This window comes from Aythya fuligula, chromosome 6 (genome assembly GCF_009819795.1).
Source record: "Aythya fuligula isolate bAytFul2 chromosome 6, bAytFul2.pri, whole genome shotgun sequence".
NCBI classification, from domain to species: domain Eukaryota; kingdom Metazoa; phylum Chordata; class Aves; order Anseriformes; family Anatidae; genus Aythya; species Aythya fuligula.
In genome coordinates this window covers 20,739,213-20,754,271 of record NC_045564.1, presented here as the reverse complement: position 1 = coordinate 20,754,271, position 15,059 = coordinate 20,739,213, and the positions used below count along the sequence as shown (strand labels likewise).

Sequence of the window (15,059 nt, the reverse complement as noted above, 5' to 3'; positions counted from 1 at the left end):
GTGTCTTTTTCCCACAGTTGTTATCTTCTTTTTTTTTTTTTTTCTTTTCTTTTTCTGCCTAATCCTGTTCCATCCCAAACTGCTGATAAACTAACAGAGAATGGAACTTACAGAAATTCTTTAAATAAAGTTCTCATCTAAACGAAAGAAAAAAAAAAAAAAACACAACACAACATCTCTGTTCTTTTCCTTTTCTATATAGATCCACGAACAAGTAAAAATATTAACAGCCACAGGGCTGGTATACCAACTATTTATTTGAGCAGGCAAATTTGATAAGCTTAAGGTCTAATACCCAAAAGTAAACTGCATGGATGTTGTATGTTTAAGGACATGTTGAAAGGCATTTTCCCACACATTTTTGCATGAGTTCCCACTCTGGAGTTCTTTTGTAGCTCTTTGTAGTCTCATAATTCTACACTGATTTTTGTATACATAGATTAAATCAGGCTACTTTCTTTTATCTCACCCTCATTCCTTCAAATCGTGACAAGGCTCTTAAAGGTCTTAAAGCTCTTAATGTCCGAAGCGATTTAATGGCACCAAGTTCAGAATAGCCCAAAGCATTGGCTATTAAACTAACCAATGAAACCTGTAAAAATAATAATAATAAAAATCAATAAGAAAAGACACTGCAGTTTATTTAAAAAGCATACAGATTGAATCTACAGAAAGATCAACAGTGATAAATGGAGGAATGTTCTAACATAGTGACATTAGAGGCCTGATCCCATGATTTTCATACTTGCTGGAAAGTCATATGAAGGCACACTTGAAAAAGGAATATATGCCATTAAATATCTATTATGGCTGAATGGGGCTTAATAGTCAGATGGAAGCACGCTCTTGGTGGAGGATAAAGTTTTCACAAATGCCTGGAGACAAAAGAGTCATATTTTCATTAACTTTCATTAAGATTCAACTTTCCAAGCAATTTACAGTTCTGAATATGGTAAGATAGTTTATTCACTACTAACATAATTAATATCTATAATCACTAATAACATGCTAAACAATATAGTGGTTAATTAGCTTTTGTTATAAATAATACTTCTAAATCAAAAGTAGATTACAGAACCAATAGCCAGGGTACCTATGAAATATATATGGACAGAGGTGTTACATCGTCACTTGCCTGCCAACTCTCTCCAAAAATTTTTCCTCTTCTAAGTATAGAAAGATATTATAAAATGTGTGGTAGATATTAACAGGTGCTAGCATTACAACAGTAATGAAGGAGAAATTAATCTGTGTTTCTCAAATAGAACTGATTTTTAACTGGTGTTAATGTGAAAAAAAAAATCATTCACTTACTTTTGGCAGTTTTGGAGACACAAATGGGTAAATATCCTACCTTACTCATATTTTATTTCAGTTTTGCCACCAAATGCACAGAAAACACATACATATACATGAACATAGGCATATTTCAGTCCTTAAAAACATCCTCCTAATATTCATTTCTGTACCTCAGCGTAGATGTTGTTCAAATCAATGGCTGTGCAGAAATTGGTGGTATGGCAGTAAGATTTTGCCCACTATTTGAAAAAGTAGTTTCCTACATTACTTGTCTAATAAAAAATAATTAGATGAATCACAAATACAGGAGTTACAAGATCATGTCTCAGCAGACAGTGGGAGAACAGATGGAAAACAACTATTTTGTTACTATATTACTATGTAAATTTATCTCATGCAAAATAGTATTTTAGTTAATTCATAACTCTGTACCTTTCAACTGGATAACTTGTCATGAAATATTAATACATATGAATTCTATGTTACTGGCTGAGGTCACTAATTTAAGTGATTTAATTCCAGACTCTCTGTGGTGTATGGCCCTCCTCACTTCTAACACTGCTTATCTGCTTATCCTTTCATGTAGTTTATATTATGTTTAATTACACTTAATTAGGAATAAAAATAAACCACCAGATTTGGAAAAAAAAAAAAAGAAAAAAGTTACTATAGTTTTGATTTTCCAGACAGGTATTTTTGACATTCTCTGAGGCAGGACATTGGACCAAATATAGCTTTTTGTATATTTTTATGTTATGATTCTCTGCTAATATCACTTTTTCTGTATATACTTCGTGAATAATTCTTAGTTTATGGTATGTTACTGAAAAATATTCAAAGTTTATTTTGTTTATGTGTATAGTTGCAAGCTGATTTTGTTCCTTTACTTCCTGAATAAGAGTATTAGGTTTCATGCATTTCATGAAAATCCCTTTGAATTCTGGAATTAGTAATTCCAGAAATCAATTAATTACTGAATTATTCAATATTGTCATAGTTTACCATGTTAGAATACACATAAAGACATACTAGACTATCTAATTAAGACAAAGTGAAATCTCTCTTTGCATCTGTTTTCCCAACACATGAGCCTGTTCCCCTTCTTATTTGTTCTTATTATGAGGTCATCAGGGTAGCAGTTTCCTCTTACTCTGTTTTTACAGCGTTTAGTATATTAGTTTAATGTGACTCTGATTCTTTTTTAAAATGTTGTGGCTTAATTAGTCATTCTTAAAAAATATTAAAAAGGTTGAGAGCACAGTTTAATTCAATGAGTTGAACTGTTTTAACAAATAGGGCAGAAATACTTTTACCCATATTTCTGAGCTGAAGAACTATAGAAAATAGAAAAGTATGATTGAAAATAGAAAAATATGATTGACTTTGAATGTCATATACAACAAGCCCAGTTGGGGTGTGCGTGTGTGTTTTTTTTTGTTGTTGTTGTTTTTGTTTTTGTTTTTTTTTACTTCTGATTGTTCCAAAATTGAATGCATTGGAATTTCAGCATGCATGAGAAATTTCAGTGTTGAGATACTGGAAGATCAGAGATTTCATCCACTTCCAGATACATTACTGTCCCACAGTAGTTGTCAAATACATGATTTGTTTTAAATATTACTTATTTCCATTTCATTTAGATATGATTTATGAATGATATATACTTTAAAAATAAAGTGTTATAACAAACTATGGGATTACGTAATAAAGTTTGAAAATATATAGCATAAAACAATATCCACCTAAGATCACAAAAGATTATATATTTTAGCAGAAAATGACCTAAATTTAATAACTAGCAAACTCACCAGGTATTCCCAAATGCCCCATCTCCTGCCCAGGTATACTATCTCCTAGCTTGGTATGTGGTAAAGAGAACATACGGTCATTACACGGTCATGTACATACTGTAGATCAAAAACTGGACATAATAAAGAAATGATAGATGGCTTCTGGACAAAGGGGTGAGAATAAAACTCAAGGCAGAGTATGATGACTGCTCTACAGTGTCTGGCTGAACTGGTTTAAGGTATTACCGCCTCTGCCAGCTGATGTCCCCAGATAAAGAGATGTCCCTGCTTCTCATCTGCCTGTATGCAAAGTTGAGTATCTTAGCTTAAACCACTGATGAATGTGTTTGAACTAATTTACCAGATTCTAATTTTGGGTGGATAAGGCACAGTTATTTTCCCTTCTACTCCTTGCTGCAGACATTGTTGCACCCAGCAGAAGAGTGGGGTGGAAAGATGGCATAAGGTCTTAAAATGAGGTAGACAGATGTACCCACAGTTACCTGCCATTGCTGTTAACTGACAGAGCTGAAAATTGCCTTTTCTTCATGTAAATCTTCATGTAAAATCTAATTTGGTCACAATGACTGAAAGTAGCTATGGCTATTTCTCACATTGAGAGAGTCAGGTATGCAAGATATTAAAGGTCAAAACCCCGAAGGACTATCAGTGTTTACTCTTGAATAATTTTAGAAGATGGAATTAAACAATTTGATTAACTTTAGTGATTTGTAATGAAGAAGGGCTTGCTAGTGTTCTTTCTTGGAAAATCTGCTGAATCACACCTGTTTAATCTTTCCAATAAAACAGTATGGAGAGATTCTCTTCTAAGGCAGATAAAATGAATTCATATATTTCTTTTGAATGTTGTCTGATCATGCTACAAGGATTGCTGAATTAGACTTAGGCACAGTAAGACATTTTTTACCACTTTCTGGAACACTGAGTATAATTATTCAAAAGTAGAAGGTTCTGATCTCATTTGGTCATGCTTTTGTTTATAAAATTAAAAATTATGAGAAAAAAGTTGGCAATATAAGATGCTTTATTCTATGATGATGATGATGTTTATAATTCTGAGAGCCTGTTCAGATAACAGCAGCTAAACTCTTATTAAGAAACCACGGAGTATGGCTTAGAATAATCAGTTTAGGTTTACTTTACAAAAAGAATAATTAGAACACGAGTTGTGGTTTATCTAAAATGAATTCCATTCTTAACATAATCCTGGAAAGGAGCATCTGTATTCTACGTTAAGACCCTCTTTAGAAAACCCTTTATACTGCTTAATACTAGTGTATATTTTTAGGACAGAGCTAGAGATTAACAGTATAACAAAACTAACATGAGCAGGTTTATAAACATAAAAAAGAGTTCTTCCATTTTGAGTTATGGGTCAATATAGCTTGTTAGCTTTTTTTTTTTTTTTTTTTTTTTTAAACCACTGAAAATCACAAATCCGACACATTTCAATTATGTATCCACAAATAATAACTGTGGAATGAGATTTTATACAAACTTCTCAAGAAATATGGTAGCTTGGGCAGAAAGCACATTTGGGCATAGACCACGTACATGTCCAGAAATGGACAGTTGCCCTAAGATTACATCTCTCAGTTCCACACTGAGGATATGTATAGCCGGTGAACTGGGTCAGATAAAGTGTGAAGGCAAGAGACCAAAATATTCTGGGAGTAAAACCAACTTTGATCCATTCTGACAACATAAGCAAGGCTTTTGCACAGAAGTACATCAGAACTGGGAAGGCAGCCAAAAAACCTTGTATTGTCTTCTGTCATAAGCCCTGCCAAATCACAGTTGATTTAACTATTGCAGATTGTTAGCCAATTAAAAGTAATTTAATTTGACCAAATAGGAACTGTCTTTTATTTTACTAAAAATGATAACCAGATAGTTTGAGTGGATATAGTTCTGAGAACTCAGGTAAAATCTGGTCTAAATGCATCACTGCAGTTGCAATGCTTGTAGAAGGAACTTACACAAAGTAGTGTTTCATTTGCTAAGGAGTATGACAAGACTGACATTAAAAATAGCATGGAAGTTCCAAAAATAGTTTTTGGTTCTTTGTTTTTCCATAAAATCTCAAGTTTGATACACCAAGAGTATGAAATTATTAACCATGAAGAATTAACAAGCTGATGGCCAGCCACCCTTTTCCTTCTGGTTCATAAATGTACTTTAAACAACACATGCAGATAACTGCAGGCTATTACTCATGCACTGTAACTATACAATGGGAATTACTTTTGCATGTTTGTAAGAAGATTACTTAGTAGTAATGAGGTTTACAACATAAACTTTACAATACAGAGTTTTAAAGTATTAAGGACTATGTACTTACATCAACAATCAGGAAGTCCAGCCAGCACCAGGCATTAGTAAAATATATTTGAAAACCATATGCTACCCATTTTAAAAGCATTTCCAAAATGAAAATATATGTGAAAACTTTGTCAGCATATTCCAGCATGGTCTTGATAGTTTTACGCTGTTCAATATATATATCTTCAAAAGCCTGTGAAAAAAAAATATATATTACTAATACTTCACAGAATATAAATGAAAAAATAAGTATGTCAGAGCTAATCTTTCCCCTTGTTCTTCTGCATCCTCATATTTTACCTATTTCTCATCTTTAGCCATGTTACAAAGTGAAGCAACTTTGTGTATTCAGCCTCCAGTAAGGCATATTGATTAAATATATTCTATTTTACTACTAAGTAGGAAATAAACTCAAAGCAGGTGGTGGGTTTTTTTGTTGTTTGTTTCTTTGCTTCTGTTTTTGTTTTGTTTTGTTTGTTTTTCACTGTGGCATTACAAAACTTTCACATACAAAAAAACACCTCTGTTATACAAAATCTGATCCAGAGATGTATATTCCATTTTGAAAACAGTTCAAGAGTTTGCATTTCTATCTTCCATCAGTAAAATTTTTGTTTAAAATTCAAATTAAAGAGTAATTTGTTTGCTAGAATTTATACTATGTATTTTGATAGTGTAGCAAACGTTCATCTTAAGTAAAGTTGGAAAGGTAGGCAATGTAAATCTTTTTGGAAAATAGTTGTTTGGTTTGATTTGCTGTCACACTCTTCCCAATCTTCTGCCTCCAAAACAGCAACAGAGTTTTGCTTCAATCTTTTTCAATTATACTGAAATGCTTCATTTTTTTCTATGGTCTTTTGTAAGCATAATCCAAAAAGTGGTTGAGCCCCAAAGGAATTAAGGATTAGAAAGCATACATCTAGCTTTATATTCACAGTTAACAAGGGTCCTTTGTACTCAAATTTCTTGACAAACATGTTGAAAACTGGCAAACTGTTGAAGTTGTTGGCTTAAATAAAATTGCAGCAGGTTTACAGGGGTAAACCAAAAGTATCACTTAAATGCATATAAAACTTACATAATTTGGGTCAATTTTAAGTAAATAAATAATGAAATCGTGAAACACGGATAGTTTTATACAACTCCAACCAAAACAGGCCTTTCTGATGCAAATTTAAATTTTGCTGTTGCTCCTCAGGAAATATCTAAGTATTTCAGCATCTGAAGCATTTCTACTTACCAGTGCTCCGCTGCTGAGGAGAATCATGAAGACAATGAAAGTCTCAAACCAATTGTGCTCAACTATGCTGTAGCAGGTTTTTCTAAGATTCCACCAGATTTTTCCTTTGCCATCCTCTATACTTACTTGGCAACATGGAAACTTCTGCACACAACCTGAATGAGATTAAGAAATATTAGAATCTAAATGCAAATTATTTCAAAGTCAATAATTACTATGGTATCAACATTATTAATAGTGACAATGAGTTTTATAATAATTTATACATGTAATACTGAAATTCTCCTTTATAGGATGTTGATTATCTGAGGTTAAATAATAAGGAATTTGCAATGAAACAAGACATACTAGACATAATTATGTATAAACTCTATCCAAAATATATTGATGTTTTTGACTGGTGGTGTCTGTTCTGTTTGTTGATGGTCTCACGGAAATAAGTTGTTCCAAAATTTAAGGGCTCTTTCAAGTAATAGAAATGCATTTTAAAAATGAAAATTTAATGAACAGAAAAGTTAATGAAGTTCCTTAATTACAAGATGTAAGCAGTGGCCAGGCAGACTAAGGTAATCAAAGCCTAGGAAAACCTTGTTTTGTCATCTGATTTCCAGCACTCTAGGCTTAGAGTATTTCCTTTTGATCATAGAAATTATGAAGATACAACAGATTTGAATGTATCAAGAACTTAAATATGCCTGATAATTATGCAGTTTTGCTAATACATCTCTTAAGTCAACAGTTATTCTACAACCTTCTGTAAAACAGGCTTCTGGTTCAAGAGCTTCTTCAGGTTCAATTTCTGCTTGCTCACCCTCTCCGGGAGGGGCAATATCAACTGTGCTGCCTTCAGATGAACTGGATGCATTTAGTTTCTGCAAGTAAAGTTCCACAAAACAATTTTTTCTCATTAGATACATATTCTGTAAAAATTATACTGAATCAAATCCTGCCAGTCAATTAGTTTTGAAAAACATTAAGTTTATGTTGATAAATATGTATAGTAAGGAGGTGAACATTGAATAGTTCTGTTTCCCAGCTTATCTTCTCATAGGGAACAATCAGAAGTGATTTAGCTACTAACCTGATTGATGCATAAGACTTTTAAATTGAAAGCTCAGTGGTAATACAACTGGATAATACAACTGGAGACCTTGCATATACCACACTCTCAAGTTATTTTATTTCCTTTACTAGATTACACTGCAAATGTGCCTCAGTTTTCTCAGGCAAATGAACAAATGGAAAGTTCCACATACATGGCATGTCCACTGCAGATGATGTTTTCACAAACATACACCATATCTAGATGAAAGAGCTGTAAATGTAATGGCATTTAATAGTAAATTTCTGCACTACTTTTTTTTTTTTTTTTTTTTTTTTTTTTCAGAAAGCACAGATTACCAGCTCTGAAATCTCTTATTTGCATTCCAATCTCCTGTGAATACTGAGACACCTCGTGAGGTTCCTTCCATCCTGAATTTTTCTGTCTATGTACTACTTTGTATATAGTCAAATGCTATAATCCTCACTCCAAAACAATCCTAGATGTGAAAACTCCAAGAGTTGGAGAGTGATATAAACCAGCTCAAATGAAGTAACTGTTTATACCAAGTACAGTGAAATTTGGATCAAGTCAAACTATTTATCAGTCATGCAAGACTGCCTATAATTTTCTTCTAAGAAAGTATATTTTGAAAGGACAAACCTACTAAAGATGCACACAGCATCTAGCACAAAAACTGGACATAGAGTTTGTACCTTGTTTTCAGTTGCAATATTGTTTGAATCTTAAATTTTTTCATCCCAAATACATTTTCTTTTATTGTGAAACAAGGCTTGTAATCAGAAAGCAACATGAAAAAACAAATACTGAAATACTGAAATACTTTTGTTTTATACCATGGAGCAGTAATTTAGAGGGGGATCCAGGGGGGGATGCATCTCTAACTTAAACACTAAAGTAGAATATATACTGATGTAGCAGAAAGGCTAATCACTGACTCATTTGTGGTTTCAGCTAAGCAGATCTGAACTGTAAGCAGATCTTTGACCTCTACTGGATTTTTGTATACAGAGTTTTTGAGGATACCAAGTACTTTTCGTGTTTAGCTTTCAAGGTAGTGATATTTTATAATGTAAAAAATAAAAGTAAAATAATATTTGTTCAGATCTTTTGAATGATTTTGCTGCAAATAATAGACGATATCTTTTTTAAAAGACATTACTATGTATACTCTCCTTCAGAGACACTGCTGCAAATTAAAACTAGTTATTTAATTCTTTAGTTAAAACCAAGTCCTTTCAGGAGAATACATTGGGAGCTCAGGGATTTTTCTGCCAAAAAATGAAGCAAATGGCACATATCTCTTTATATAGTTTGGTAAGCAATTCCTCTCTCATGTTGAGCTTACATGAGATGAATGACAATTAAAAGAAATTTATGCTGGGTGATTGGTAACTTCAGTTTTAATTTTCAAGAAGCTGCACTTTATGTCCACATGCAAATGTAGTCAATATGAGATCAATCAGAGCTGGATTGTGACTATAGCTGGATTGTGACCAAAAATAAAGGACTTGCTGAATAATAGAAATATTTCTGAGAAGCACACTGACATTAGTTGGAAAACCATTCTTTCCCGTTCTAAATAACATGATCTGTACATGGAAAATCATGCTGACAAATGTGAAAAGATTTGGGTAAATACACTGAGATTTTAATATTTCTAGTGGTTAATTTTTGCTTAGTAAACATGAAAGTGTCTTGTTTCCCTTTTCATACTTCATTTTCTGCTACAATTTCCAAAATTTATGCATCTGAAATATTTACAGCTGTATCATTTCTAGCTGAATAATTTTACTGCTGCTCATGCAGATCAGTAACTCTGAAGCAAAATGTTTTGTACCTTGTATACTGAGAATATTTAAAACTTTGCTTTCTGTATTACTTCTACAGACCAAAATATACATTAATGTACACTGTATTAAGCATTAGTAATATACCACCTTATTATCTACATACAAGACTATCTTTGAAACAGGAAATGAGATTTTTAGATTAATTCTCTTTTTATATATCATGGTAATACTAAAAAAGAAAAGTCTAAAAATTGTTGCTGAAATTATAGGCAGTTTCTTTGTTAAATAAAAAACATATATTGTGAGAACAATAATCTGCCACATCTAAGTTAGGAAATTTAAAATTAATTTATGGCCTGATATATCATCATTAAATTAATGACTGACTTAGTAGTAGCAAAAGTTCATAAAAGTAGAAAAGTTCATAGTAAACACCAATTATTAATCTTCCTGTTAAAAGGCAGCCAGTTCTTTAATGGCTTCTTCTGAAACTCTGTTTCAGATAGTCCTGTCAGCTAAAAAAAACAGTTGCTAAAAAACAAGTGATAGAATTGCAATTTATAACCAGTAAAAACAAAAACTACTATATTTTCTTCATTATTTTTCAAATAAAGCATTATCTTCATTATGTTTCAAATAATCTCAAACAATTGAATAATAAAAAACATTACTAAAACTCCTCTTCTTTGCTCCAAGAGCCTAAATTAGGAAAGAAGCATTGCATTTTAAATAAGGTGACTTTAATGTTCTTTTTTTTTTTCCTAGCAATAAAATTAATAAAACTTAGGAAACTCAAAAGACATGGAGGATTACAAAATCTTCTTTTCACCCCAAATATGGGATTATCAGTTTGTAGAATATGCCATGCCCTGTAAATACTTATTTGCATCTTCAATGATACGACATTTTCCTTTACAAGGATACACTTGAAAGCAATTGCTTATGATGCAGCATTCTCAAGGCCTGAATCAGCAAAACAACATGCTTGACTAATGCAGAAGCCTGAGCAATACTGTGGAATCACACACAGAAATAAAGTCAAAAAAATGACCACTTTAATGGTATTATATTTTTCAGAAAATAGTATTATAAATATTAATGTATAGAATATAACATTAAAAAATGCTTCATCACCAACCCAAATACTTGTCTAACATACGTATAATCAGCCTCCATTCCATCCTTTCAGAGCAGTGCATCTCTTTTCAACAGCTTAGATCATTAAAACAAGCTTTGACCAACAGCATGTTAATGTGCCCATTTACGAGAAAATGCATTCGCTTAAGACCCAGTCTTGCTCTCATGTGATTTTATTATAGCTTTCAATAAGAGCAAGAGCAGGCAACAAAAACTTTAAGCTTTACAAACTGCTTCATGATTCAAGTGACAATAAAATAAATAAAGGGATTCAGCCATTACAAATTGCCTTTAGTAATTCAGCCATGTGGTTTTATCTTTTGAATCTTTAAAGCTGCACTGTAATTGAGTGACAAAATATAAATTAAGGGGGTTGGTGATTCCCAAGTGATTCTAAACTGAGTTTAGATCTCAAATCTTATGATATTTAACTTTTACATTATATTAAGAAAATGGCTTAAAACCCCTTTTTTCCTAGAGCTCTATTTGACGTTTGAAGCATATCTTGGGTTTAAAAAATAATAAGTTAAATCTGAGACTTTTTAGAATACACAGCAATATGAATTTCTTTTGGCATCACTGGACTATACAGTGGTACAAATGGAGCTATTTGGCTATCCTTTTGAAGCCAGTGAGACTCTGCCTGAGTCTCAGTAGAGAAGGTGTAGGGCTGAAATCTCAATCCCAACAAAATTGTAATACCGTTTTACCAGTATAGTTTGTCTTTTGTAGTTTCATGTAACTTTAGCTCCTGTGTAATACTACTGTCCCTATTCCTGAAAGCTCTGCCAATTATGCTGCAATGGGGATTATTTACACCTATAATAAAAATTAAAAAGATAGGGTAAATATACATGCAATTTTATAAAAACCATGCTGACTACTTCATTGTTACTCTAATTTACACTGAGTGAAGTCTGCCAACTCTGTCACAGACTTGGCTATTAAGAAACACAAATACAACTTTTTATGAAGAATTTTAAAGTTTAAGAAAAGAGTATTTGTTAAATGATCTGTTCAGAGAGAATTTTTAGAGAGGTTATTAAGTATAATTTCAGCAGTTATGAAACTGTTTGCTTTGCTTATAGTTTATAAAACTCAAGATATGCACTGCCCAAATCAATACAGAATGTAGTTTGTAGCATCTTAAGGATTTGCATTACAGTGCATTGCAGATTTAAGAATATAACAATGCAATTTTTACACAGATAGGTATATTGCAATAGTATAAATTTTATTTATTAAAGAGCTGAAGTGTGGCAGTAATCATTACATAAATCACCTAACACATTTCATTAAATATATACATTTATAAGGGCTGAATCAAAAAGGGTTGTTTTTATTTTTTAAAAACTATGCATGCTCCCTTTTTCCTTTGGCCTCTTTAGAGTATAACATTCCAGTACTTTTATGATCCATACTTCATAACCTGTAGAACATGCAGTTATTGCTAAAGACTTTATTAGACTATCCAGAAAAATCATTAGCGGAGTTAAAAAATGTATGTTGGGGTTGCCAATCCCGCCTGACCATGCTGTGGTGTGAGTCCCATGACTCAGCAGAGAGCAGCTGTGCATGTTTCTACCATCTTGCAATGGATAGGGAAGGAACATAGCTGAATAGCATGCAGGCCAGTCAAAATCCATTAAAAAGTGATTATATATATATATACATATATATGTATAACTTTTTTAGGTAACCTGTGTGAAAGTGGTGACACGTTGCTCTACCTGGTTAAAAAGCACCAGAGCTGCATTCTTGATTGCTCCAGCTTGGTTTTACCCCTGTGAGAAGTAAGAATGGTAGGTAGTGAAGTTCAAAGCACAGGATTTCTAGTTTTCTTCTTTTTGGAATCTCTAATTCAAGCACAGCTTTAATACAATTAAAACATAATTATTAAATATTTTATGATCAGTTGGCAAAAAGGGATATGCATACCACCTGAAATGTTCAACAAACCTTTCTACAGAGCTTGTTAGTTTATTTTAGAGAAATAAGAAATGCAGGAACTAGAGCTAATCATCTGCACTCTGAAACTATGATTCATAAATGGAAATAAAATGATTAATTTCATAAAGACATGGTTAGCAGATTTGGAAATTATTCTATATTTAAAGAGTGTTTAATGCATCTTAATGAAAATTTAAAAAAAAATTATTTTTTTGGTTTAGTGTTCAAGTCCTCATTTAACTGACTATGTCATTATGTCTTTTATTTGCAAAAAATGTACATACAGTAAACAAAATACTTTGAAAATGTATGTCTTCCCATTCCTGCTTCATGTTTTAATAACAGTGGTGTAACTTACAGATGGCAATAGAAGTAAAAAGCTAGTCCATAACATAAAGAACCTGTCACTTTGGAAGATATAGTCCCTGAACTAGTCAGTTGTATAAAGCGGGAATTTAGATAGTTATATACTTTAAAGGAAATGTGGAAAAAAATCTTACAATCAATTGATCAAATCACTACTAGGTGTGTTTTTGCTAAGAAATTCATTGAATCTCCATGGCAATGTTTAACTTTTGGGAAGAAAATAACTCTGTTTCTGTCTTTATACTTCACCTTTTTACATAAGCGGCAATGAAGCCAATCAGAAAATTGAATTTATCCCTTGCTTAGAAAGCTCAGTGGATTAGCTGGTGAAGGATATTTTTTATTTTATTAAAACCACCTGTTGTGATTTCAAAAGTTAATTGAGGAGCCTTACTTCTCTATTCTGAGTTTGTACTTACTGTACATATAACATAGATACAAAGGCTTTTGGAATTCTGCCGTGGTAGAGGCCTGCTGGTATTTGCATTTCTTAAAGAAAGATGTTGTGAAAACAGCTTTCCATAGCTGAAGAACATCTTTGAAATTACTTTTGTGTGTTGAAATACGGAAATTCATTCATCAAGTTGTGATTCAAATGTAATGTATGGTTATTAAGTGGTACAAAAACACAATAGTTATTTATTAAGTGGTACAAAAACACAATAGTTAGGAGTCTAATGTTTGATCTGATTATCATACTCCATGTCATTGATTAACACTGATTTTGTAATAATAATGTCATCCACAAGCTAACTAAAAAAAAAAAGTATCAAATAATCCCCTTTGGTAGGTTTTAATTTTCTTACTATCTTTTAAGTTAATTTTCTTGAATATCTTATTTTTAGAGCAGTAATGTGTTATTTTTGATGGTTATCTTATTGGCTGTTGCACCTCTGTTTTCTGGTAGGAGATACTGACAAAATCCTCCTTCAAAGTACCAGTTAAATGCTCTCTTATTTCAAGTGAACTTTCAGGCAACTGTTATTCTAAAGCAATTAGGAAGTTTTAATGTCTTTAAGATAAATTCTCTTCCTCATCCAAAGCTCAAGTTATGCATATGTAGTTTCCCATTATCCACTTACATTTCATGGGTCATTTTTGCATGGAATCTTAGCATACTTGCTCTGATTTTAGGGTGTTTTAGGATCTATATACAGTAAGAAAATGCTTAATGGAAGTCTCTTAGCAGAACAAACATGTAGATACAAAATAAATAACCAAGTGTAGTATATATAAAAAAGAAAGACATTTTTCATTACCTTAAATGATGTAAGTATAATATTCACTTACGACTACATGTTTCTCACTAACATGTCATGTGGTGAGACCATAAAAGAACTTGTGCTTTCACCATGTTAGACAGCTGCTTGAGTAACTTCAAGTATACAATGTAAATTCGTCACAAAATATGCAAGGAAAAAGCCTTTCTGAAGCTGCAGACATATGAGCTAGAAGATCTGTAGGTTAAGATGTGTCTTGGGAGAAATCAAATGTAATTTGGAAGCCAAAGTAGATTTGAAGAAACTCTTCAGTACAGCATTAGGTTCAGTATTAAAAAATAAATAAATTAATAAATAAAAATCTTAAAGACACAATCTGCTTCTTGCTTTCTGCACTCTATTGCTTATCCTGATCCTTCATCCTGACACTTGTCATACAGTCCTCAGTTCTATAACACATCATGTCTCACACACATGTTGAAGACACAATAACTAAGGTGCAAATGAGACTGTACTGAGACCTAAGTAGAACTTTTTCTTCAAATGCTGAATAAAATGCTACTGTAATATGGGAATCAGAAATTGTAGAAGTGTGTGGGTGTGGTCTCTGGCCAGGCTATCCTTATGAAGAAGACCCTGTAGTCAAGTTATCTTGAAATCTTACACTCATTTTTTCAACTTAACAAATGTTATTGTTACATTTCATCCAAACACAGACTTCCCTAAATTTCTAGTGATATCTATTAGAAGGATTTTGTATATATGTTTGGAACTTAAAACCAGGTTGCAAAATATATACTGGCAGATTTGGAAAGTTGCTTGTTTATTAACTGGCAAATTAATTAGAAGGTATTTTTA

General features: G+C 32.3%; 1 protein-coding gene across 1 annotated transcript in view; it reads right to left on the bottom strand.

Moving 5' to 3' along the window:
* Positions 1 to 15,059, bottom strand: part of LOC116490743 (sodium channel protein type 2 subunit alpha-like) — a 62,109-nt gene that overhangs the window by 10,042 nt on the left and 37,008 nt on the right. Inside the window, exons 19-22 of the mRNA XM_032190209.1 lie at positions 7,424 to 7,544; positions 6,673 to 6,827; positions 5,452 to 5,625; positions 470 to 592 (exon numbers count right to left, since the gene is read on the bottom strand). Coding sequence (XP_032046100.1) covers positions 470 to 592; positions 5,452 to 5,625; positions 6,673 to 6,827; positions 7,424 to 7,544 — 573 coding nt within the window. The remainder of the gene's footprint in view (positions 1 to 469; positions 593 to 5,451; positions 5,626 to 6,672; positions 6,828 to 7,423; positions 7,545 to 15,059) is intronic.